The sequence below is a fragment of the Eurosta solidaginis genome, chromosome 1, assembly GCF_040869045.1.
Source record: "Eurosta solidaginis isolate ZX-2024a chromosome 1, ASM4086904v1, whole genome shotgun sequence".
In the NCBI taxonomy this organism is placed as follows: domain Eukaryota; kingdom Metazoa; phylum Arthropoda; class Insecta; order Diptera; family Tephritidae; genus Eurosta; species Eurosta solidaginis.
This window is the reverse complement of record NC_090319.1, coordinates 336,431,189-336,457,695: the sequence shown is the minus strand read 5'-3', so window position 1 is coordinate 336,457,695 and position 26,507 is coordinate 336,431,189. Positions and strand designations below refer to the sequence as shown.

At 36.3% G+C, this 26,507-nt stretch overlaps 2 protein-coding genes across 2 annotated transcripts in view; both read left to right on the top strand.

Annotated features, from left to right (window-relative positions):
* The window catches only part of LOC137237898 (uncharacterized), a 94,889-nt gene that overhangs the window by 17,003 nt on the left and 51,379 nt on the right, over positions 1–26,507 (top strand). The window contains exons 3-7 of the mRNA XM_067762249.1: positions 5,983–6,536; positions 11,282–11,453; positions 12,820–12,879; positions 14,675–14,913; positions 15,578–15,673. Of these exons, the coding sequence (XP_067618350.1) occupies positions 5,983–6,536; positions 11,282–11,453; positions 12,820–12,879; positions 14,675–14,913; positions 15,578–15,673 (1,121 nt within the window). The remainder of the gene's footprint in view (positions 1–5,982; positions 6,537–11,281; positions 11,454–12,819; positions 12,880–14,674; positions 14,914–15,577; positions 15,674–26,507) is intronic.
* On the top strand, positions 212–5,560 carry LOC137237902 (myosin regulatory light chain, striated adductor muscle). Its single transcript, XM_067762255.1, has 5 exons — positions 212–709; positions 790–1,011; positions 1,071–1,190; positions 1,360–1,496; positions 5,165–5,560. The coding sequence occupies exons 1-5, from the start codon at positions 665–667 to the stop codon at positions 5,346–5,348; spliced, it is 708 nt and encodes a 235-aa protein (XP_067618356.1). The 5' UTR covers positions 212–664; the 3' UTR covers positions 5,349–5,560.

Below are 26,507 nucleotides of genomic sequence, written 5' to 3'. Positions count from 1 at the left end.
TCTGTTTAATATTAAGAGGCAACGTCGCTTAATATCTTTTAAGTTTTAAGCGATTCAATGCAACAACGATCACTGTACAAATTTGTGCAGGCGGTCACTCCAATGCAGCTACGCAGCCTCTCAGCGAAGTCGACGCGACAAAATGAAGCGAGTAGGCAAGCAACGAATAGCTAATACCAATTTACCAAAAGCATCAGATCTGCAATTCAAAAACGTCTAGCTATTGAAAAAGAATCGTAGTGAAAAATTATGTGGGAATTACGCTAAAAATACAAAAGCGGGTACAGAAAAAAAATATCATATCAAATGCGTTAGCCAGCCTACAAAACGTCATCGGTTTTTGCAATTAAAAAAAAAATAAAAAAAATGTTTGCTAATGCATAATTAATTCGCTTTCAATTCATCAATAATTTTGCATTAAAACGAAAAACTTATTTTCAGTTAACGATTAGCAAAGCGAGTGTACAAACGTACGAGGACGCGTCTCAATTGTGCTCGACTAGGAGAGTGTCGCGAGTGTTAGATAATTAGATAATTATTTTAAAAGAGCAATACGAAATTTTAGGTTAATTCCTTTTGGAGGATTAGCAGTGTATTTTTAAACAAAATAAAAAAGAAAGGATAAAACTAACTTTTATTACACAAAAGAAAAACTACCTCCGAAATGGCAACTGATCCTGTCACATTTTCGCTCGAGGAATTGGAGCAGGTACCAAGGCACACTTTCGTCTTAGTTCATCGTCCTTAAATTAAAATTAATATTTTTTACTTCCCTGCATTCATTTTTAGCGGCGACGTCGTGCTAGCGCTGCTCGTAAAGCCTCCATGATACGTCCTCCAACGCCACCCAAAATCGAGTCTGAAGCTATGGCTGCTATTAACGAGATATTCAATCCCACATTTAAGAAACCTGTTAGCAAAGGACCCTACCGTGCGCCAGATGAGATGACCGCTGATGACTTTGATGTTATGCAGGATATTGATATAAAAAAATTGGCCGAATTGAAAGAAGTAAAACTGGAAATATCTAATCAACTAAATAAATACAAATCACAAAATTTTGTTTGTAGGTTTTTCTATTGCTGGACTTGGACTGCGATGGTTTGATATCGAAGGATGATTTACGTTTTACTTTCACGGCGCTCGGGACTGATACAGCAGATGAGCAAATTGAGGAAATGTTAAAGGAGGTGAATAAAAAAATTTAGAAAGTGCTTGATTGTGTTAAAAAAAAATAATTGTGCAAATAATTACATAACAAAAAAAACATAAGCAACAAAATGAAAATTTATGAGTTTTAGTGTTCAAGTAATATACGAGAAGTGTTCTGTGGTTAATTGAAATATAAATTTTACATAGGCAAAGGATCCTTTGGATTACGAGGCTTTTATTGAATTAATGTGCCATCGTACCGTTGAATTAGATCCAGAAGATGTGCTGTTGGAAGCATGGAGTAAATGGGATGAATATGGTATTGGCAAAATTGAGGTAAAAAAGTAAGTACACAATTGCAGAAATTACGTATATATGTAAAGAACTCGAATTTGGTTAGCCTAGCCTGATCTTAATTTGTTGTCCTTTGTTCTCCTGCCAGTTATAAGAAATGCCGGTATTTTCCATTACAACAATATGGGCTTGCACAAATTTACTTAACTGTACTTGTACACAGGGTATTAAAACTTTGATTGGATAATGGTGGGTTGTACAGGTATAAAGGAAACGAAATAGATACAAACTTCCTTATATCAAAAAACAAGTAAGGAAGTCTAAGTTCGGGTGAAACCGAACATTACATACCCAGCTGTACACTTGAAATGATGTTGTTGTTTGTTTTGTGTGCTCAATAGTGTTACAAGGCTGCGCAATAACACATACACATCTGGTTCTATCCTAAACAAATTTGTCTTCGAGTTATGGCTCTCAAAAAACAGAAAATTGCTTAGTCATAAAAGGAGCGGTGACACGCCCGCTTTTTAAAATTTGATGTTTATTATTATAAATCCACTTGGGAAATGAAATGCCATTTATATAAAGTTCTTTTTTGCAAAGAATTTGCTTATTTTATTCGTCCGCCACCCTTAACCGATTTCATTCATTTTTCTTCAAAGCATTCCTTATAGTAAGGGCAACCTCTCTGCCGAATTTTGATACGATAGGGTTAACGATTTTTGATTTGTGATTAATAATATTTGTAAAATTGATTTTATCACAAGTGGGCGGTGCCACGCTCATTTTAAAAAATGTTTTCAAATTTTTATCAAATTTCAGCATTCTAGGTGAATTATTTAATAATAATCAGGTTTATTGGGGGTTAGGGTTCAAACCCCCGAAATTTTTGAAAATTAGTTGGTGTTTCATGTATCGGGTCTTGATATGAGTTATTAATGCGCCAAGGAATGGAATATAGAATGCGATTCTGAAATAATCTTCGACGATGTAAGTATCAACGTTGCATCTATTTAATTGATGTTTACTGATGCGTGGTTTCTTGTGTAACGCAACTCTCTCAAGGGGTTGCCAGCGCATTATATAGCTTATTCAACCCAATTGCCAACCTCACCTACCCGTCCTGTATAATTAACAGCCGAGGATCTGGCGAGCGCGAACTCCTGATGGATCAAGGGGGTGGGAGGGCGGTATGGTATAGAAGGTTTCATGTGCTCATAACAAATCGTTTCCCGAGATGGTCGGGCTGGTACTTTATTGTGCTTGTTACCGGAACGTACCGGATCTGCATCCGGCAAAGGACCATCAACATCGATAACACTCCCCAAGGACTTCGGGGAGTGTCCTTAACGCTTCAACAACAACAGCAAGTAAGTGGATACCGCTTCATGGCATTGGCCCATCTTGTTGGGCAGACGCTTTGCAATTTTTGTCTTAAACTTTTTTTTATACCCATCTGTACTTGTACAGAGGGTATTATAACTTTGATTGTATAACGGTTGGTTGTACAGGTATAAAGAAATCGAGACAGATATAGGCTTCCATAAATCAAACTCATCAGTATCGAAAACAAATTTGATTGAGCCATGTTCGTCCGTCCGTCCGTGTGTCCGTTGACACGATAAGAGTAAATACTAAGAAATCTTCACCAAATTTGGTACATGAGCTTATCTGCACCCAGAATAGATTGGTACTGAAAATGAGCGAAATCGGATGATAACCACGCCAACTTTTTATATATATATAACATTTTGGAAAACACAAAAAAACTGATTATTTAGTAAATAATACACCTAGAATGTTGAAATTTTACGTGTAGACTGATACTGAGACTTTTGATACAAATTTGAAAAGAAATTTTAAAATCGGCGTGGCATCGCCCACTTTTGATACTATCAATTTTACAAATACTATTAATCACAAACCAAAAATCGTTAAACCTATCGTAACAAAATTGGGCAGAGAGGTTGCCTTTACTATAAGGAATGCTTTGGAGAAAAATTAACGAAATCGGTTAATGACCACGCCCACTTTTATATAAAAGATTTTTAAACGGGTCGTGGACGAATACAATAAGCTATGTATATCTTCGCAAAGAAACGCTTTATATCAATTGTATTTCATTTTCCTAGTGGATTTATAACAGTAAATAGGAAAAACTTCAAATTTAAAAAAATGGGCGTGGCACCGCCCCTTTTATGACTCAGCAATTTGCTATGTTTCGGAAGCCATAACACGAAGAAAAATTAGTTCGGAATTGAACCATATTGCATATGTATTATTGCGCAGTCTTGTAACACTGTTAAGCACACAAAACAAACAACAACAGCATTTCAAGTGCACAGCTGGGTATGTAATGTTCGGTTTCACCCGAACTTAGACTGCCTTACTTGTTGCATACTCAAAATTTTTTTCTGGAGAACGTTTTGCCTTTTTGGCCATCGGTAAAAATCAAAATAAATGCACCCTGCCTACATCATTTTACAATCAAATATACGACATAAAATAATGAAGTATAACCCCCCCCCCCCCCCCCCCCCCGAAATACAATCCTGTTTTATTGCTTAAACTACCATCACATTGTCCTTAATTAGGCCGTGTCAGGCATAGCAGAGCAAATATATTGAGTTAATATTATTATTGTTAGAACTGTCTATATTTACATATATTGTGCATGACCTTTCAGCCAAATTTTGTATGTGTATGCTTTTGATGTATCTAAGTACCTCTTCAGGCTTTTCACTCCATATCGCATAGGGATTAAGAGTCACACCACCTCTCCCATCTGGAGTTTCTGCCTTGTCAGAGCGCCGTATTCGCAGAGAATTTGAACCGGCGTTTCATCCTCCAGCTTACAGAAACGACAAATTTGGGCATTGGATAGATTTAGCTTACTTAAGTGATATCGTAGACCACAGTGCCTTGTATGGTACCCAGTGAGAGTTCGTAGGTCTTCCCTGCTTAGATTAATGAGTGTGTCTGTTACTTTCGTTGCCTGAAGTATAAACAGTTTGGCCTGTATTTGCCCTGGGCCGTCAATCCAGCGGCGTCTGAATTCTTTTGTTTCCCAGTTACATATGGTTTCCCTGGTGTGTGCTTTTGTGTGTCCACAGAAGGGTTCTGGACCGTAGAAAGCTGCTGTAGCACCCTGCTTTGCTAAGTAATGTTCATTACCTTCATGTCCCTGATGTCCGGAAACCTATCGTAACGAAACTTTGTTTTCGGCTCACAGGTCATTAAGAACTTCAATGCAGTCAGCCACTGGCTTAAATATAACTGTGTAGGATTGCAGGCCACGCAGGGCTGCCTGGCTGGACGAAATAATGTAGATGCTCTTCGAAGATGAGCCTCTCCGTAGACATTCTCTACCACAAACTTCTATTATTCTATTCTATATCAGAAGTTACCTTGGTTATAAAAAATTTATGTAAAATAAGACTAAAAACTTGATAGTTTATTTTAGAATTCACTACTCTGATAGGCTTTATTTCGACAATATATAATATCTATGTATGTATAAGGAATAAAACCTATTAGTGTTCCTTTATATGTAATACAGGGCGTATGAGTAATATGTATTTGGTAGGCGCGTAAACATAAGCACAAATCAGTTTTTATACTTTTTTATGTACTCGCAATGTACATTACCGAACCATTATTGTACTTAACTCGAATTTGTTGATAAAAAATTTGTACTATCTATTCTATTGTTTTTCAGAATGTTTGAAGAGCTAACGAATTTTGGTGATGTTATGACTTCAGCAGAAGCTAATGAGGCGTTAAAATATGCACCGATCGCCAAAGCAAAAACACTTGAAGAACCGCCAATGATTGACTATCCAGCCTTTTGTCGCATCCTGTGCGGATTGCGAAAAGGAAAGCCAAGAACGGAAGAAAACTGAACAATATATATACATATCTTAAGATAATAATATTTATGGCTATTTGCTATTGACCCACCCAAAAACCTATATTCTTATAACTATGTGCATACATACTACACATGTATTTACTTGTTTTTATTACGAATATCATGTAAGGTGACATTCTTATTACTCTTTGCGCTGTTCAAAAATAAATCAAAATTGGTGTATGAAGATGCACAGACTAAAAATGCACTGTGAAAATTTAAACAGTTGGCATCTTAATTTTTTTTTATTTTTATACGCGCTGCATGCCTTATACGCTTAATACATACAGATTGACATACATACATACGTATATTTCTCGCATGACCAAGTCCACCAATGAATAATAAATTATCAAACTCAATTTCATTTCATGCATTTGCACCGCTCACCACCACCAATGCCATCAAATGCTACCAATGCCACCAAAATCGACGATGCTGGTCATATTTTTTGGTTTCTGCAAATTTTGCCACGCTACAATTGCTGCCCCACAAACAAACAACAACATTGCTGAGAGTAATTTTTGCTCTCTGTTTTTGCTACTAATGCTACGCGCACGGCCTTCATTCGCATTTGGTTCTTGTGGTTTTTGGCTATTTGGCGCATTTCCGCTACCATTTTTCAGTTGCTTGGACTATATAGAAATATTTCCGTTTCTGCGTGATCCTGTCATCGATGACTCTTCTATTCCGGATTATGTTATTTGTAATCGTACTGCAATCACATCGACGAATGTGTCAGCATTTGCATCTACTTCGGCAGCAACAATGTTAGCTAATAACGGTACAATGATAATGAATCAAACGCAATCAATATGGTCATCATCTACAACAACAATATCTGCAGCCAAGCAGTACAGAAAGCCGATCGTTAATGCACATACAACCACTATGGCGGCATTGGCAGCCAACAACAAGAAAGCAAAGCAGGCGACAATGAACAGTGTTGCCATTTATGAGCATTTATCAGCTATTGATGCCAATAATTCGCTTGTCAGTGATGGCCGTGATTTACGTGCCAATGAATTTATTTATAGTGCAGGAAAAATATTCGGCATTCGTGTACGACTAAGGAAACGGCAACAACAAGTAGAGCAGAACTCATTGCAGATTGATGGCGATTATACCCTTAAGACTGGAATTCTCAATATAACAGGGGAATATCGATTCTTCAAGAAAGGTAATGTAGCGTGCAAAGAACGTGTAATAAATTCTATTTTATTTAAATAATTATATGTTTATAAAGTATATATATTCGATTGGGTCGATTTAACCGATATCGCGCTATCGATTGTTCGATAGGATTTGGGCTCAGGAAAAAAATTTCCACTACGCATGCCCAAAAAATAATAATTTTCCAGCCTGCGAAATTTCATGTGTTTGAATTTTTTTCGACTTTGATTTTTAAGGTTTGTTCATGACCTATTAAACAAATTTTCATATGCATACCCTGTCGATGGCGCAGTATCGGTTAACTCTCGTCCATACAAATCGACCCACCCTAATATACATATATTAAGATCTAATATTAATTCGAATCTAATCATTAGACATTTCGCTGAGGTTTTTGTTGTTGTAGTTGTAGTGACAATGATAATCCCCGAAGGCCTTGGGGAGTGTTATCAATGCTGATCGTCCTTTGCCGGATGCAGTTCCGGTACATTCCGGTAACAAGCACCATTAAGGTACTATCCCGACCTTCTCTGGAACGATTTGGTATGACTACATGAAACCTTCTAGGCCATACTGCCCACCCACCCGCTAGATCCATAAGGAACTTGTGGTCGCCAGAGCCTCGGTTGTTAAAGAAACATTGTCCTGCACAGCCTTTGATTTAATGCATTCCCTTTTCTATCCTGTTTGCTGTATAATATTTAGTAAATGGTACAAAACAGTACAAGACTTGAATTTGAGACTTCAATGTGCCACACAGACAATGAAATGTAGCTATTTTCAAGGGTTCAGGTAAGGATCTTGACGGAAAAATTGCGCATTATTTTGGGAGCTACTTTTAAATAACTTAAGTGCCATTCTGCAAACAAATTCGACAAGGTATCGTTATGATGAAACTTTAACTTCAAGATCAGTTCGAAAATTCTGAATTATTTGGAGATCATTTCAGAACTACTTTGGGGCTTTTTTCGGTACTATGTCGGGTCATAAATTACAAGGGTCTATGTCGCGTGTATTTAAGGTAATTTTGGTATAATTTTGGGACCAATTGAGCAGATATTGATAATAGTAGGAGATATAGTAAAAGTTATCGCTTGCTGTCGATAACAACTTTATCGAGGAGTTATAAGTTTATTGATTTGGTTTTAAGGCGCTTTTCTGCCAATATAAAATAGACAAAAATTGAACTTTTTTCTGTTCTCCTACGCGTTTCGATGCTTTTTACATATCTTCATCAGGGTGTCGGAGTTGGTTTTTCTTTGGTCGGTCTATCAACGTTTTATCGACTTTTTATTGGTTGGTTATCTATTTTTTATCGACGAGTTATCGGTTTATTTTTGGTTTGTTATCGACAGGCTATCACTTGGTTATTGGTATGTTATCGACCAATTATCTGTTTCATATCGAAGAGTAATCTGCTTCTTATTGTTCTTTTTTATCTGTTTGTAATCGAAAAGGCGTAGGCTTGTATTATTATTGGTGTTATTATTAGTAGACCTCAATGCATTGCTACCTTTACTCAGTACTAATGTGCTTGACCTTTCAGCCTAATACTATATGTGAAGGCTGAAGGGATTAAGTGTCTGCATTCGCAGAGAATGTGAACCGGCGTTTCACCCTCCAGCTCACAAAAGCGTCAGATTTGTTTTCTTGTTGCAGGGAGTATGAACAATCTGGCCTGCCTTTGTCCTGGACCTTAAATCCAGTCGTGTCTAAATTGCTTTGATTTATAGTTATCAATCGTTTCCCTCTGAACTATAGAACGCTGCTATAGCACCTTGCTTGGCTTTGTAGTCTGCATGAACATGTGCATATGAAAACACTAACGATATTGAAAAACCATATTTTTGGCTCACAGATCATTTAGGGCACCTATGCACTCATCCACTAGTCTAGAAGTAATAGTGTAAGGCACGCAAGGCTACCTGGTTGTCTGACATAATCAGGAAACCCCTCGAGGATAAGCTACTTCTATTGCATGTATTTCTGCCTGAGGTATCATCCTATTATTATCGATTTCTTTAAGTTCGGCACATAGGTGCCACCTCCCGTTTTTTCGTCATCATATTTTGATCCATCAGTGAACAAGACTTCTGAGCCAGGGTCAGTATATAAATTCCCTGTCTCCCAAAAGATTTCCGACAACAACGCACACCTCAAAATAGCGTGTGATTCTAAAGCTTCAGACTTCTTATTGGTTTCTTATTTATTTTTTAACGACCGGTTATCGGTCCGTTATCGCTGAATTATCGGTTTTTTAGCAAAACCTCTTGGCTTGTTTATGTTAATAAGTTATCAGTTCATTATCGACAAGGTGTATACCAATATTATTAATTGATTATCAACGAAATGTCGTTATTATCGACGAAGCCCCGCTATCGACGTGTTATCGGTTTGCTATCGACAGGTCTTTTATCAACGAGTCATCGATCGGCGTATTATAGTTTTGTTATGGAGGTGTTATCCATTAGTCTATTCGACAGATAAACCTCGTTCAGATAACATTTTAGAAACAGTTTCAAATTAAACAAAAAAGTGTTCCGTGATGTTGTCTGGCCATAAGTTATGAAAAAAGTAACTATTTTCACATGTTTGATGGCAATACAATTCCCCACTTCCGTGACAGCAGTAGTGAGCATGCTCCCCTGTCATACTTCAACAGTTTTTAAAAACGGTTTTATTTAGCTTGACTTGACAGGCTGGCTGGCCGGCATGCATTTTTTAATTGAAGTTTAAGTAACATCCCGATAAGCTACGGGCTCGAAACTTGGAATATAGTTCAGAACCCGATGACAATGCAATAATAAGAAAAAATTCGGATAGGTGGCGCATGGATCGAAATATTTCAAAAAATCGTATATGTGGTCCGATTTGGTTCATATTTAGAACACATAATACATATATAAATAGAAAGCGGCCTATGAAAAAATCGCCGCTAGGTGGCGCAAGGATCGAGATATTCAAAAAAATCGTATATGTGGTCCGATTTGGCTCATATTTGGAACACATAATACATACAAGCATAGAAAGTGGCCTATGAAAAAAATGGCCGCTAGGTGGTGCAAGGATCGATATATTCAAAAAATCGTATTTGTGGTCCGATTCGTCTCATTTTTGGAACATACCATACATACAGGAATAGAAAGAGACTTATGTAAAAAAAAATCGCCGCTAGGTGGTGCAAGGATCGATATATTCAAAAAAATCGTATTTGTGGTCCGATTTGGTTCATATTTAGAACACATAATACATATATGAATAGAAAGCGGCCTATGAAAAAATCGCCGCTAGGTGGCGCAAGGATCGAGATATTCAAAAAAATCGTATATGTGGTCCGATTTGGCTCATATTTGGAACACATAATACATAAAAGCATAGAAAGCGGCCTATGAAAAAAATCGCCGCTAGGTGGCGCAGGGATCGATATATTCAAAAAATAGTATTTGTGGTCCGATTCGTCTCATTTTTGGAACATACAATACATACAAGAATAGAAAGAGACTTATGTAAAAAAAATCGCCGCTAGGTGGTGCAAGGATCGATATATTAAAAAACATCGTATGTGTGGTCCGATTTGGTCCATATTTGGAACACATAATGCATACATGAATAGAAGGCGACCTATGATATCCGATTTGGCTCATATTTAGAACAAATTTCTATTGATAGTCATATATAAGACCAACTGAACCTTAATAAAGTTATGCTACGCCTCACATTTTTAGAAATTTCAAGCGCCTAACGCTTTTATTTAATTGTATGATCAACGCCCTAGATTGATGAGGAGTGTGATGACTTATACCTAGGACCTACCTAATCATTTTCTAGCTCTTAATATTATTATTACTTCATGTAAGTATTGTTTTCAATAAAACCGTTTAACTCAAAAATTTTTTTTTATTATTTTATTACCTACTGAAGGCAATTACGAGAGCTAGACCCTACTTTGTAACTTACATATCTCAGCGGATGTGCTGTAAGTTAAGCAACATTACCAACAATAAACCATTTTACAAGCTTAATAATTATCAGCTTCGACGCCATGCTTAAGGAGGTCCACTATACTAAGACAAAATATAACGGACCATTTAACTAAAACTACTTTGTTCAAGAACAAATTAAGGCCACAGCAGTGAGACCATCTGTGTACTTCCCTGAATGTCTTCTACATTAAGTCGCACTAAATATATGAAAAGTTTCTCCCTAGGGAGAAGGTCATACCATCGGCATATACTACAATACATAATTTGGAACTAAATTTTATATAAATAAATAATAAATGTAAGGCGCGATAACCTCCGAAGAGATTTTAGGCCGAGCTTCTATCCCAATTTGCGTCGTGCTCCTAATTCATTTCTCCTGCAAATTGCCGGGACGGGACTTACTTTTTTACGTAGACTCCGAACGGCATCTGCAAGGCAGATGAGTTTTCACTGAGACCATTTCATGGCAGAAATACACTCGCAGTGTTTTCCAAACACTGCCGAGGGGCGACTCCGCATAGAAAAAATGTTTTCCAATTGAAAAACCTTGTTTCTAAAATTTTGATGTTGCTTTGTCCGGAACGAGAACCCAGGATCCTCGGTGTGGTAGGCGGATAACGCTTCCATCACACCACGGCGGCCGCCAATATAAATCAACAAATATAGATGCGACATAGATAATTTGAAGAACTCCTTTTATTTCGTCTTAAGAAAGCAGTGTATAATGAAATTACAGTAAGAAGTTTTTAAGTAACTCTTTCTTTTTCAGAATATTTTAAGAACGATGGACGCCTTATACCCGGAACATATTGCGATTATTATTTCTTTGCCGATGCAAATGCAAAGCCTGAAAGTTTCGAAATTTGGAAATATTTTCATTCGCCACGTTTTCCAGCCAAGTATCCCGCACATATTCAATGTGCATATAAATTTATTGGCAGGTATGTAACTAACATTAAAAAAATACATCGACTGTTGGGTCAAATAGCACTTTATCTCGGCTGTCGTATCGCAAACATCCTATCTCATAAAACTTTTGAATAACGACCTACTTCCTGAGATTAGGCGTTTTTGAAACTGGTTTCCGATATAGTATATATGTTTAACGTGAGTGCCTGCTTTTAGGCTCAACCTCACGGTGTCAAACACACGGATCTAATTGCATCATCAGGCGACCAACGAAACAACTCCATGTTTTCAACCCAAGTACTGCAGTGCCGAATTGCTAATACAAAATACAAGGTCAATCTAAACCCTCTACCATTTTTTGGATATTGGTATCCGGTTGCAAGGCAACTCCGCTTCGTGATCCATTGTCATTCTACTATAAGCATAAATAATTCGCTGCAACATGTTCTGATGCTTTGGCTCATCAGATACATCATACAATTCGAAAATATCGATAGAAGTATCGCGATGTGAATAATCTATTCAGAGCACCAGGATAACCTACACCACAATTAATGAATGTAATTACAACCTTTTTATATCGGATTGTATGAAATGTCTGTTCGAGTCTTCGACTTAAAAGCTCATTTACTAATAACATCGAAACTAGATTAATATCCGTTGGAGTCTACGCCAAAAAGCCTGATCTACTAACCATATTCACAGAATATATGATTTGGAATAACCTTACGCAGTTTCAAACATTTCAAAAATAAGAGTGAGCATGTACCCCACTCTTACAGTTATCAACTGTTGTCCACAAACGATAGTCTTCTAACTAGCAAATATTTAGTCAAACACCATTTCACTCAGCAGGTATACTATAGGCTCACAATTCAGCAATGTAATTAACCTTTCCTTTGAACTTCCGCAGAAGAATCATCGAAAAATGTTCGCTTAGGTTAGAGGGCGGATCAAGGCAAAACTTTATTGCCAACTTTCCAACGAAGAAGAGCATATTACTCTGAAAAGAAAACGTTATTCTCAACTTCAGCGGAGAAGAGAATGCAAAGCTTCGTTAAGTATACTTTATTGTTAACCTCCCCAAAAGTGAACTCCCTCGCATGCAAGGAAAACACAAATGCGAGATGAAACAACAGCCCCGCAACTCATACGATATACAAGTATTATAGATACAATAAATACAGGTCATTACTGGCTTTTCCACGTTACAGTTTTAAGCGACTGTTAGTATAGTCGCCTTTTACGACCACCTTACCTGCCTCGTGCATATTCTGCCCCTGATATGTAGGGGGATTGGCTTGCGATATAGTGTGATGTTCCACTTAACAGTCGACATGTCAGCTATACATATTCACTTTCATTTAAATTTATCTTTAAAAAAAACTCCAAATTTAGGCCAGAAACACGTGTAGAAGTTGTTTTCGAGGAACTACAGTTACCCAAAACTGGCGAAAGGTAAATATTTTTAATCAAACTTACTTTCATTTTAGGATTCATATAAATATCCGCGGAAGTGTACTTAATTTCAAATATTAAGGGCCATTTTCACCATCTTCAGTTAGTCACTTATCTGTAAGTTGTCAAAATTTTCGTTTTCTCCACGCTTACTGAAGCTTTGCGTCTCAGTTAAATCAAAGCCATAGTACAGGTATACAAGTGTGATATGTATGAGAAGGAAACAATTCCATTCTCTTTCTAACACACTGCAGTTTGACACTTCGGTCAGTGTCAAACTAGCGTGGAGCCCAGTGGAACCTGTGTGGAACATGCGTTTGACACTGAACGAAGTGTCAAAATTACCGGGGTTGCTGCCGTGGAAAGCGACACAGGGAAACAAAAAAAGGAGCGGAATATCAGATATGGGTTGCTGTGAGGGTAAATTTTTTTGAACGAATTTAGTATGAAAATGTAGTGCACCTATATGGGTCCTACAGAAAATTATGCAAAACTCTTGAATTGGGGTATCTGAGGGCGCGTAGTTCTTCCAGTATTAAGAATACAAACAAGGGTGCTAATTTTTTCTACCCGTTCAAAACTCCTCCGCGAAAAACAGTTTGAAATCGAGGTCAACTGCAATATCCCGTCGAAAAATGTGGAAATAGAAATGAAAAGACGCGTTTTGTCCTGTTGTCAATAGTCCAAAGAGAAAAAGTATGCGAATTATTGGAAGCCAGGCAAAAACGCGTCTACTAATACCTCCCCCGACGGTTTTGGTCGTGTTTTAGCAATCGTCCCCGGTAATAAAGTATCACAATTTGTTAATTAAAATTGTCCAAAACATATGGATTTTAAAGAGAGAAGCAATTAAGTGCTCGTTTGAAAGTAAATAAGGATATTTCTTTGTAATATAACAATACAAATTTTACGGAGTTTTCTACTACTACTACACTTTTTTTTGACCTAAGGAGTACAACAGTGCCAAATAGCATCCCCAAAAAAAAGAACAAGAACAAGCATTTATCAGCTGAGCGTGGCTGTGTATGTGCGTGCAGCAATCAATTTGAGCAAAAGTCAGCTGTTTGGCTTATTTTCGTGTATTCACAATAGATTATTGTGAATTGTTCTACAAAATATTCACAATTATCGGGTTGGTCACCTGTGTTGGTGAAAACGAAAATGCCAAATGAGGTTATCTGATAGATAGCTATCTTTCAGGTAAAATCTAACTTAACTGGAGATAGTGAAAACGGAGTCATGAAACATGAGAGAAAAAAAACTATGTATAGTTTTCAGCTAAGTGTTATCAATTCAAATATTCGTAACATCGTAAATTTACCCATGAATATGCACACTAGACTGGTTCGATTTATTAACCGATATCGCGCCATCGATTTTTCAATAGGATTTGGGCTCAGGAAAAAACAAGTTCCACTACTCATACCCAAAAAAATAATTTTTTTTTTCAAAAACCTGTTATCGTCAACGTTTTTACAAAAGTTTTTTAATTTAAATATGTCTTGGGTTCTGGGGAGTGTTTTGGTCGAAAAATTTACCCTTTCGCCATTTTTTTTTTTGCAGGCTCGAAAATTATTTTTTTGGGTATGAGTAGTGAACTTTTTTTCCTGAGCCCAAATCCTATTGAAAAATCAATGGCGCGATATCGGTTAACTTTCATCCATACTAATCGACGCAGGTTAATGCACACGTTTATTTACTGAGTAATGATGCATCCTAGCGCTGCCTACAATCGTTTTGTCATATGTCATATTAGTATTCCATTTTAAACTGTTTTCTTGTTGTTCTTTTGTAGCTGCAGCATTGACAAACTAACAATTTTCGATTCGGAATCCGCCAATATGAATGCCGTAATTGATGTAATTTGTGATGCGCCGCCGACACGTCGCATATTTAGTTCCGGTCCCGATTTACTTATCGAATTCAATGCTAGCTCAAATATTACATCTAAAGGATTTCGCGGAAAATTTAAATTTACACATAATGAAGTGGTAAATGAATTTGTGCCAGCAGTTAGCTTTGAAGTAACCACAGGTACGTAAGTTTTGTGCAACTAGTTAGTAGCAGATTTATAACAACCAGTTTTTTCGTGTGAGCTTAAAGTAAAACTTATACTAGGTTCAAACACACACCAAATTGGCAATTTATACTATTTGGGCAATTTATTACGCAATTTGTCATATAATAAATTGTAATAATAAATTGCCAATTTAAAAAAAATTGCGTAATAAATTGTTTCAAACTGCAAATGCAACATTGTAAAGTGTGTTTATTGAGTATACTTAAACGTCAGTTACGCATGGCTGAACTATATGGTTGGCTGATCTAATCAGCTGATTTTATGTCTTTCATTTCACTGGAGTACGGATTGTCAAAAGAAGATGACAAAATCAAAATGAAACCAAAACATTGAACACATTTTCTTACAACACACACAAATTTCAAAGTTTTATGTTTTCATTCCATTTCATTCGCCTAATAATGTGCGTGTTCATTTTGACAGTCTGAACAAAGGTATGTTCTTGCTGTAGAGATGAGCCAACCAGCTATCAAATTACTATTGTGTTAGCTAAATCGAGTTGTATGAACAGCACTCAATTCAAATCGAAATTTCCTCAATTTACTTTTCTGTTTGAACATAGTATTAGTTTTACCATGCATAATGTTCCTTATGTGTTTTAACTTAAAATTTTTATAGATAAAGTTATCGCTTTGGAAAGAATTGGTTTTCGCAAAGAGACACAATACTCTGTACTAACTGTTGATGGATGGAATAACTTTTTTAAAAACAATGGTGAGTAAGGAGCTTTTTATACCGAAATATAGTTAAGTATTATATATCAATATACACTGGTGGACAATTAAATTGCAGTCTCAATTTTTGTCAAATTTCGTAAATCCTAATTTTTTTATTTTTGATAATTTAAAAAAAAAACTTCTATCAATTTTGTAACTAAAACCATTGTTGATAATACAAGTGTGATTATCTTATACGTCAACTGCCTGACAGGATGTTCAATATGGCTACTTTTTCGCATTTTGGCAGCGTTTTGACAGGGTGTTTAATATGGCGGCGCATAGCGCCAGCTATCTTCAGCGGTTGATAAATAGAGATATAGAATGAGAAAGCGATAGTCAAATAAAAATCAGTTGATCCATTCTATTTGTAATTTTGACGTCTCTGCAGAAGTTATCACACTTGTTTTATCCACAACGACTACAACTCTGCAAACCAATCTAAGGAGCTTTTTCAAAAAAATTCAAAAACTCGAAAAATTTTTTGGAAAATATCGAACTTTTTATTTACAATTTTCAAAATTTTTCTGAGTACGCAATTTTGTAGCTCAGTCAATTTTAGTTAAGCGAAGTGCATGGTATATGCGGGTCTTTCAAAATTTGCATTGATTTTTGACAATTTTTTTCTGAAGGATATTTCAGGTTTCCTTTCATACAAAGTGTGTTTAAATTTTTATACTCAGTTGAGCAGAGCTCACAGAGTATATTACCTTTGATTGGATAACGGTTGGTTGTACAGGTATAAAGAAATCGAGATAGATAGAGACTTCCATACATCAAAATCAACAGGATCGAAAAAAAATTTGATTGAGCCATGCCCGTCCGTCCGTCCGTCCCTCCGTTTGTTAACACGATAACTTGAGTGAATTTTGAGATATCTTGATGAAATTTGGTATGTAGGTTCCTGAGCACTCATCTCAGATCGCTATTAAAAACGAACGATATCGGTCTATAAGCACGCCCACTTTTTCGATATCGAAAATTTCGAAAAAACGAAAAAGTGCGATAATTCATTACCAAAGACGGATAAAGCGATAAAACTTGGTAGGTGAGTTGAACTTATGACGCAGAATAGAAAATTAATAAAAGTTTGAACAATGGGCGTGGCACCGCCCACTTTTAAAAGAAGGTAATTTAAAATTTTGCAAGCTGTAAGTTGGGAGTCGTTGAAGATATCATGATGAAATTTGGAAGGAAAGTTACTCCTATTACTATATGTATGCTTAATAAAAATTAGCAAAATCGGAGAACGACCACGGCCACTTTTAAAAAAAATTTTTTTTAAGTAAATTATGACAACATTCAACTCCAGTAATGATGTGGTGCAACAAAATACAAAAATAAAAGAAAATTTCAAAACGAACGTGGCTCCGCCCTTTTTCATTTAATTTGTCTAGGATACTTTTAATGCCATATAATGTATACTCTTTAACGCCTTTCATTTGATACCCATACCGTACAAACAAATTCTAGTGTCAGCTTTGGTCCACCTTTATGGCGACATCCCTAAATGGCGTCCACCTATAGAACTATGGCCCACTCCCTCATAAAATACTCTTTAATGCCTTTCATTTGATACACATGTCATACAAACACATTCCAGGGTTACCCTCGGTTCATTTTCCTACACGGTTATTTTCCCTTATGTTGTCACCATAGCTCTCAACTGAGCATGTAATGTTCGCTTACACCCGAACTTAACCTTCCTTACTTGTTTTATTTTTATTTATTTATTTGTGATCTTGATTATTTTCCATTCAACGTCTTGTACAAAACTATGTCAATTAACCGAAATGAATGTAAATTTGCTTTTTACTTGACATTCTTCTGCACGGTGAATTGGGTTCAATTCGCTTTGCCATCACCTTGTTTAGATTTCCCTTGTTGCACGGCGAATCTATACAAGGTGATGGCAAAGCGAATTCAACCCAATGCGCTGTGCAGAAGAATGTAAAGTGAAAGGAAAATTAGTATGCTGATGACGTCGATATCACCGGCCCTAATACCCGCGCCGTAAGTTCTGCACACTCCAAATTGGAAAAAAAAGCAAAGCGCAAAACAAGTTACCTGCTGTCATCGAACAAAACATAAGCGTTTTTGCCCCTTGGCTACCACCCCCCTGTTGTCAGCTATAATTTCAAAATTGTAAAAGACTTCGTTTCCTTTGGTAACAGCCAAGGCGAACTCATAACAGGTGGTATTATCCCATCAGCTGATTGCTTCTTCTTGATAATTTTGCATACAAAGCCTTGTACAACAAAATGTAAGTTAATCGAATTCTATGAAAGATTTTCTTTTGACTTGACATTCATCTGCACAGCGAATTGATTGAATTCGCTTTGCCACCACCTGGTGTATTTTCGCCTTGGTAACAGCATTAACACAAATAAAAAGATCAGCTCGATATCCAGCGATAAAACACTCTTGCAAATAATTGCTATTCTGGACTAGGTAGTAAAAGGTAAAGTCATCTCTTGGCAAACGAAAAATATGCTCTACAAGACACTTATCGTACCCATCCTGCTATATAGTGCAGAAGCATGGACCATGACAAAATCAGATGAAGCGGCTCTGGGAGTGTTCGAGAGAAAAGTCCTTCGAAAGATTTACCGGGTCGCCAAAGCACTATCGAGAACACACCCTAAAACTTTCGGGTTTACCGGGTTTGCAAGCTTTCATGCACTACCCATATATAAAATTTAGTTCTTCTCTTCAGAAAGTTTAGGTTAGAGTGTTTTCACTGCAGTTGCTAGAGCACTTCCCCTTTTTAAATATGTCGGAAATTATACTAATTTTTTTGTCTAGTATTGTCCGGCTCAGCAAACCCAAGCTCCGCTACACAGGCAATAAAATACCTGTTCAGGCATTCCACACGTGTCCTGCCCAAAGCGAGTCATCTGCAAAGCAATCAAAACTTTCTACTCTACATCGCCACAGCACCTACAGAAATGAATCGCTGGTATTTCCAAGTGTTTGCTGTATACTGCCATCAGACATAGCCTGTTATTATCCCAATTAATCGTGTTACTTAGCTGGTTTAACTCAATCTGATCAGTGGCTTTCGTCGTTAATCAGTCAACATCACAGATCCCAGGTACACGATTCATTATGACCTAAGACATATGCCGGCTGTGATGCACCGATGCGCCAGTTCGTTGAGCAACCGTCTGTAGTCTACTGCCATCTTCGATGAAATGTTCCTGCCTTCAGGGGCTTTGTTCAGTGGCTGACTGCAAGAGAGAGGTATCTTGAATTCTACAAGCGGCCTTCTTGTGGTTTTCCCTTTACATTCTAATGTACATTCTTAACATCATGTTATGTTGTTAAGAATGTGGTAACCATTATTCTGATAGAATTCCAAGAACAAAATCCAGTTAAAATTAATTCTACTAATCGTTTTGTGATTTTAGGTCTTCAAAAACTGTTTCAACTAATTCCGCTTACGAACTATTTTTATAGACGACTTACTGCCGGCAAAAAATTATGGAAATTAGATAAAGAAGCGAAAAACAGTTTTCGCTTCCGTTTCAGCCGAGCGCCGGAAGTTAAGTTTTTACCGCGCATAAATTTTTATCAGCGCAGTATCCTCCATACGTCATGTACGAATATATGTACATATGTTTATGTAGCTGTATAGATATTTCTTCAACTTCATCTGCCGCCTCACTCTGTCATTGTTTTTACTCAATCTAACAGCGATCCAACTACTTAGTTTGGTGCTGCCATCGTCGCAAATCAAATTATGCTTCAACCACAAAGCGCATCCCCGCAAGCCAAATGAAAGTGATTTTAGTTTGATTTATACAAAGCCAAAAACAACAAGTAAGGAAGTCTAAGTTCGGGTGAAACCGAACATTGCATAACCAGCTGTACACTTGAAATGCTGTTGTTGTTTGTTTTGTAGGCTTAATAGTGTTACAAGGCTGTGCAATAATACATATACATATGGTTCTATTCTGAACTAATTTTTTTCGAGTTATGGCTCCCAAAATACAGAAAATTGCTTAGTCATAAAAGGAGCGGTGACACGCCCGCTTTTTAAAATTTGAAGTTTTTCTTATTTATTGTTATAAATCCACTTGGGAAATGAAATACCATTGATATAAAGTTCTTTTTTGCAAAGAATTTGCTTATCTTATTCGTCCACGACCCTTTTAAAAATCTTTTATATAAAAGTGGGCGTGGTACTTAACCTATTTCGTTCATTCTTCTTCAAAGCATTCCTTATAGTAAAGGCAACCTCTCTGCCGAAGTTTGTTACGATCGGTTTAACGGTTTTTGATTTATGATTAATAATATTTGTGAAATTGATTTTATCACAAGTGGGCGTTGCCAAGCCCATTTAAAAAAAATTTTCCAAATTTTTATCAATAGTCTCAATATCAGTCCACGTGTCAAAATTCAACATTCTAGGTGTATTATTTACTAAATTATCAGGTTTTTTGGCGGCCACCGTGGTGTGATGGTAGCGTGCTCCGCCTATCACACCGTATGCCCTGGGTTCAACTCCCGGGCAAAGCAACATCAAAATTTTAGAAATAAGATTTTTCAATTAGAAGAAAATTTTTCTAAGCGGGGTCGCCCCTCGGCAGTGTCTGGCAAGCGCTCCGATTGTATTTCTGCCATGAAAAGCTCTCAGTGAAAACTCATCTGCCTTGCAGATGCCGTTCGGAGTCGGCATAAAACATGTAGGTCCCGTCCGGCCAATTTGTAGGGAAAAATCAAGAGGAGCACGACGCAAATTGGAAGAGAAGCTCGGCCTTAGATCTCTTCGGAGGTTATCGCGCCTTACATTTATTTTTTTTTATCAGGTTTTTTGTGTTTTCCAAAATGTTATATATATAAAAAGTGGGCGTGGTTATCATCCGATTTCGCTCATTTTCAATACCAATCTGTTCTGGGTCCAGATAAGCTCGTGTACCAAATTTGGTGAAGATTTCTCAATATTTACTCAAGTTATCGTGCTAACGGACGGACGGACGGACATGGCTCAATCAATTTTTTTTTTTTCGATACTCATGATTTTGATATATGGAAGTCTATATCTATCTCGATTCCTTTATACCTGTACAACCAAACGTTATCCAATCAAAGTTAATATACTCTGTGTGCAAAGCACGCTGAGTATAAAAATAAAAGTAGCACTTTACTAGTTTTATTTTCAGCGCCAATTCGCCGATTTAGCTGTTATAAACTTGACTATTGCGCGCCAGCATTTGTTGGCCTTAATTTCTAACGGAAGTGGAAATGAACCACAACGCATATAAACGTACATAATCTTTCCCTCGTCTCATCACTGATGCTGAGTGTAAAAGCATAAGCCGTAGACAATTTACCAATTCAGCGATGATTTCAATTTTTGTGATTGCGTGTGAATGTGTGAGTGTGTGTGTGCGCTACCCAGCAAAAACTTACATAAGCGGTTGTAAGCAATAAGGAAACTGGGGCCAAATCGTAACATTCGTGATCGTATAACTTGTCACGTAAATATATGATTTTCGATCGTAATTTTGGATCGCAAAATACGTGACGAGTGACTGAACGTGCACGTTCCGTTCCACTTTCATTCGAACACAAACTGATGATCGTATAAACACAAATTTCATTGAAAATGTAAGAAAATGGTTAAAATTGATGAATAAGTAAAATATAATAACAAATTTAAAACTGTTATTATAAACAAAGGTCGAAATCAAACAAGCGTAATACAAGCCAAAAGGAAATATTGCCGGAATTCATGGCAAGACACCCGCTTTGGTATCGGCTTGTTTCAAATTTAACTTCTTCAGAAAGTAACTAAAAGCTTCTTAAGTTAAGCGCAATCTCTAAGAAACTGCAATAATTTTTTGTTACAAAGGTATAATATATAAATGATATGCTTGCGCTTTTTTCGATAAGTCCAAAGGGTTACTGCACTCTCTCAACCGCCTTTGGAATATCTTTTCATCGCCTTCGCTATTACTGGAGCTCAAACAAAACAAAAAAATTTGATCCATCGCAGTTATTTACTTTATTTTTTATATTTTGGCAACCACTTTGACAGTCCAAAATCTATTGTGAGCTAAAAATACAATCCAACCTAATGTGGATAGTAGAATTTATTGTGAATTGAAAATAAATTACGTTCCGTTTGCTATCGTATGTTATAATCCCATTTCGTTTATACGTTTGCCGTATCACGTAATTTTCTTTCGTATAGTTGCCGATCCGTGATCGTATGTTACGATTCGTGCCCTGATTTCACTCCTGATAGATAAACCTCAGAAAAAGTAAAAAAGTACATCATGTGCCTTATAGCAATGCCCACAAATAGGCCTTGTCCGTAAGGTCACACAAAAGGTAAAAAATAAATGTTGCCTAAACTTATACGGTACACGAAAACAGTATCCAGCTCTAGTCGTAATATTTTATAAGGAAACTGGAAAAGATCCTAATACAGCAAGCCGTAACATATAATCTCATTTGATTGGTTCATAATCCTTATAATGAGGTTATTATATTCTTCTTAATATCTTATAATACTCATCTTTTAAGGTTATTAGTGGACTAAGCAAAAAATGAGTATTAGTGCGGATGCAAACAAAGAATATCAAGCACTTATATCCACTAACACACATTTACATAGTCATGCTTCGTACAATGAATAACCGCTCATAAGCTACGAAGCAGTTCAGTACTCAATTGTCTTATTGAGCAAGAAAGTCAACTGTGTTATACGAAAACACTAATTGGAATAAGTAAGGCTAACAGCGTAATAAAATGAATAAAGTCATATCAGTCTTCTGACGCTAGCAACACAACGATGTACACGAAACTAAACTGAATACAGCGCTAAAGAAAAACTAGTTCTATCGGACTCAGGTAATAAAAATCCGAAAATAATTTTTATCTTCATCCAAATATATTAAAAGTCCAAAATTAATAGTTTTGGAAGGAATTATATTATAAAAGGAATAACAGTTTCCGCTCCTGGAATTAAGGCATGATACCATAAGCCTTTTCACCGAATGAAATAAGTCTTATATAAGGTTAACATTTTTTGCAGGATAAATGCCTACAAATTAGCGGAAGCTACGTTTTGTTTGTCGACTCCAAACGAAATCTTTGAAATGGCATCTGAAGAGAATACTTTCATGGCTGATATATGCCAAGAAGTAACCCCGCTTAGAAAATCTTAAAAAAAGTATTTTAAATGTTTTTTGTCCCTTAACTTGAACGTTGGAACTGAAATTGAGTTCTCGATGATAGCTCACTGATCTATACATACTTAAAAAATTAAATAGATGATTGTAAAGAGGAATCAAGGAATTTGAAGTCAGCCAGATTATAATCAAGTCATTATATTCGATGTATGTTTTATCTTATTACAACGTCTTATGTAAGCCTGCATCTTAGAGGGTTATAAGCCTTATAAAAAAATCCTAATATGGTAGAGTAGTACCTTGCAATAAGCCCTTATGAAAGCCATATTTTAATTGGTCCATAAGCCTTATAATAAGGTTGTTATACTCTACCTTGTGGCTTATAGTAATTCCTTATGTAAGCCTTATTTAGCCTTATGCATAACGTTATCCTTCAGGTATACCTTAGGCCTGATGACAAAAGTATAGACAAATATATAACCAAGACCTAGGTTAGGTTAGGTTGAACTGGCCGGTACATAAGGACCTCGCATAGACTGAATGAGTCCGTAGTGTTACCAGAATTTATTAAACGACCAAACAGAAAAACCCTATATAAAACCAGTACCTATGTTATAAAGTAACTCCATTTCTTGGCAAATACTAGAAACTTTCTAGCCCGTACGCCACTGGCTGCTTCTAGATCAGCTGCATCACTTCCAATAGTTGGAGTCTTAGCGTGGCAAGCGCTGGGTACGAGCACAAAGCGGCCTGCTACCATAAACCTTTTGACCATATGAAATAAAGCTTATATAAGGTTACAATTTTTTATATATTTCTTGGTATGTGAATAACTTCACTTGCGGCCACTGTCAGCTGCCGGAATTTTGTTCCTTTTCTACAACTTCCGCTGTTTGATAGTCGGCGTACTCCACACAACCACAACGACCTTGCTAATACTCAAACCCCCACAATTGCTTCGCAAAACGAGGAAGTAATGTGTTTATGTATGTATATATATATATCCTTTAAAAACGCCAGCATCCTTTTATATTGCTAACAAATCTCAGTTGTAGTTTTACAACTGAAGTGGACGCTTGTGAGCGCAAAACTTTTCAAATCAAGACTGTTAAGGCTTGTGTGTGTGAATTTGTTATTTTTTCGCGCCAAAATTGCGAAAAGTTTAGAATTTAAATGAAAACAAAAGTTTGATGTAACTTTTATCATTTCGGCGATATTTAATTAGATTTTCATTTAAGAGAGAACAAATGCTTCAAATATAAAATTAGCAGTTAAAACATACTATTTAAAATAAAATACAATCAGTGTGTTTGAATTTTAAATGGTTCACGTTATTAATTCTAGTTATTACTTTTCAATATATATCCTATGTGAGCGCGCAAACCACTTTAACACCAACAACATCAACTACTACAATTCAGCATATCTTTTTCAAGCCACATAATATAAATGAAACTACGGATCATTGCATCTTGACAGCGAATTCCAGTGAGTGTGTGTGTACTAATAGTTGGAATGAATCTTAAGACTGTTAAAACTAAAATCTTGTTTCGGTATTGTGTGTGAAAAACTTTTAAAACAACTTATTTTTATTTTTTAATGTTACGAAAACTAGCACCAGAGGAATAATCGGAGTGTTATAATCTAGTTTACGAAAGTTTTCCGGCATATTTCTCAGAAAAGTGATATGACCAAATCCAATATCTCTCCAGGGCAAGACTGCATTCAGTCTTACCACATTACATTTCGTGAGGATCACATCCAGAGTCGTTTGTGGGTGTGAAGAATAGTGCCCCTGATATAGGTTCTACAGTACAGGGGATAGTTTACTTACTTGGAGAGTACCCCTGGATGCATTCCATATTATGTATTAGTCACCCAGACATGATACGATAGTTCTCTTCGTTATTTACTGACTCACAAATTTCATAAGTGACCGATCCAGCCCCTTGTGCAGTGAGCAATCGATTACGGCTTGTGGATAGACGCAACTTCCGTTTCTAAGCCCTAAAATTGGAAAGTTGCATCGACCAAGGAGCTGGGTGATTGGAGCTGTAAAAAACTGCCATGCGAGCTGGAAAAGCGGCTTGCCGTGGGTAACAGTGAGAGTTTGGTGTGGCTTGCTGGGTACCATTGCTGCTAGTGTAACAAAAGCAGACTTGCTGCAAAATGTTGCTTCGAGAGTGACAAGCTTTTCAGCAAAACGAGGTAAATAAAACGAAGTAACATTGAAATACATGCCTTTCAAAAAAATGTAAGGCGCGATAACCACCGAAGAAATTTTAGGCCGAGCTTCTCTTCCAACTTGCGTCGTGCTCATTCAAATTTTTCCTACAAATTGGCGGGACGGGACCTACTTGTTTTATTCGACTCCGAACGGCATCTGCAAGGTAGATGACTTTTCACTGAGAGCTTTTCATGGCAGAAGTGCTTGCTCGGAGTGCTTGCCAAACACTGCCGAGGGGCGACCCCGCTTAGAAAAATTTTCTCTAATTGAAAAAACTTATTTCTAAAATTTTGATGTTGTTTTGCCCGGGGCGTGAACGCAGGATCCTCGGTGTGGTAGGCGAAGCACGCTTCCATCAGACCACGGCGGCTGCCTTGGTGTCCTTAGTCGTATAAAAAAACCCCAATCACTCCGGTACGTAGAACCGGCTGTCACTGGAAATGTGGATGTTCGAATGCATCGCTTTGCCCACAACTCAAGGTGGCACGGTACCATGGAAACTGTTAATTACAAATATATATGGGGTATTCCATCCCATTTCGACCAATTTTGAACTCGACGCCTTTAGAATTGGCTGAAAGTATTTCTTCTTCTTCTAGCTTACGAAAGACGTTTTTCAGAATTTTTTCAAATTTTTTCATCCAACTCAAAAAAAGTTATGAATTTAAAAAAAAACACCGTTTTTGTTTTCAAAATGTTATAACTTTTTCAAAAATTTACCGTTTGGGATCTTTTTTTTTTTAATTTGTTTTTAAATGTACTTTTCGGAAAAATATAAAAAAATTTTTAAAGTTATTTTTTTAATTTTTCAGTTTTTCGAGGTTTTTCGAATTTCGCCATTTTTTTTTTTTCTCATAAAGTACTTCAATCAATTCTGCAATCATCCCCACTAATCCCGGAGTGGGCCGATTTTTTTTTTTTTTATTTTTTTTTATTTAATTGAAAAAAAATTTCAAAAATTAAATTTTTTTTATCAATTTTATTTATATAACACAAAAATGTAAGAAAATGATTTGTAAGTATTCTTTTCTTTATATATTAAGGTAATCTACGATTAAAATAACCAGGATTAATTAAAGCGAGTCATTTTAATCGTAGATTACCATAATATATAAAGAAAATACTTAAAAATCATTTTCTTACATTTTTTTGTTATATATTTTTATTTTTGAAAATTTGTTTTTCAATTAAATAAAAAAAAAATATAAAAAAAAATCGGCCCACTCCGGGATTAGTGGGGATGATTGCAGAATTGATTGAAGTTTTTTATGAGAAAAAAATGGCGAAATTCGAAAAATCTTGAAAAACTTAAAAATTAAAAAAAAAACTTTAAAAATTTTTTTGTATTTTTTCCGAAAAGTACATTTAAAACCAAATTAAAAAAAAAAACGATCCCAAACGGTCAATTTTTGAAAAATTTATAGCATTTTGAAAAAAAAAAGGTGGTTTTTTTAAAATTCATA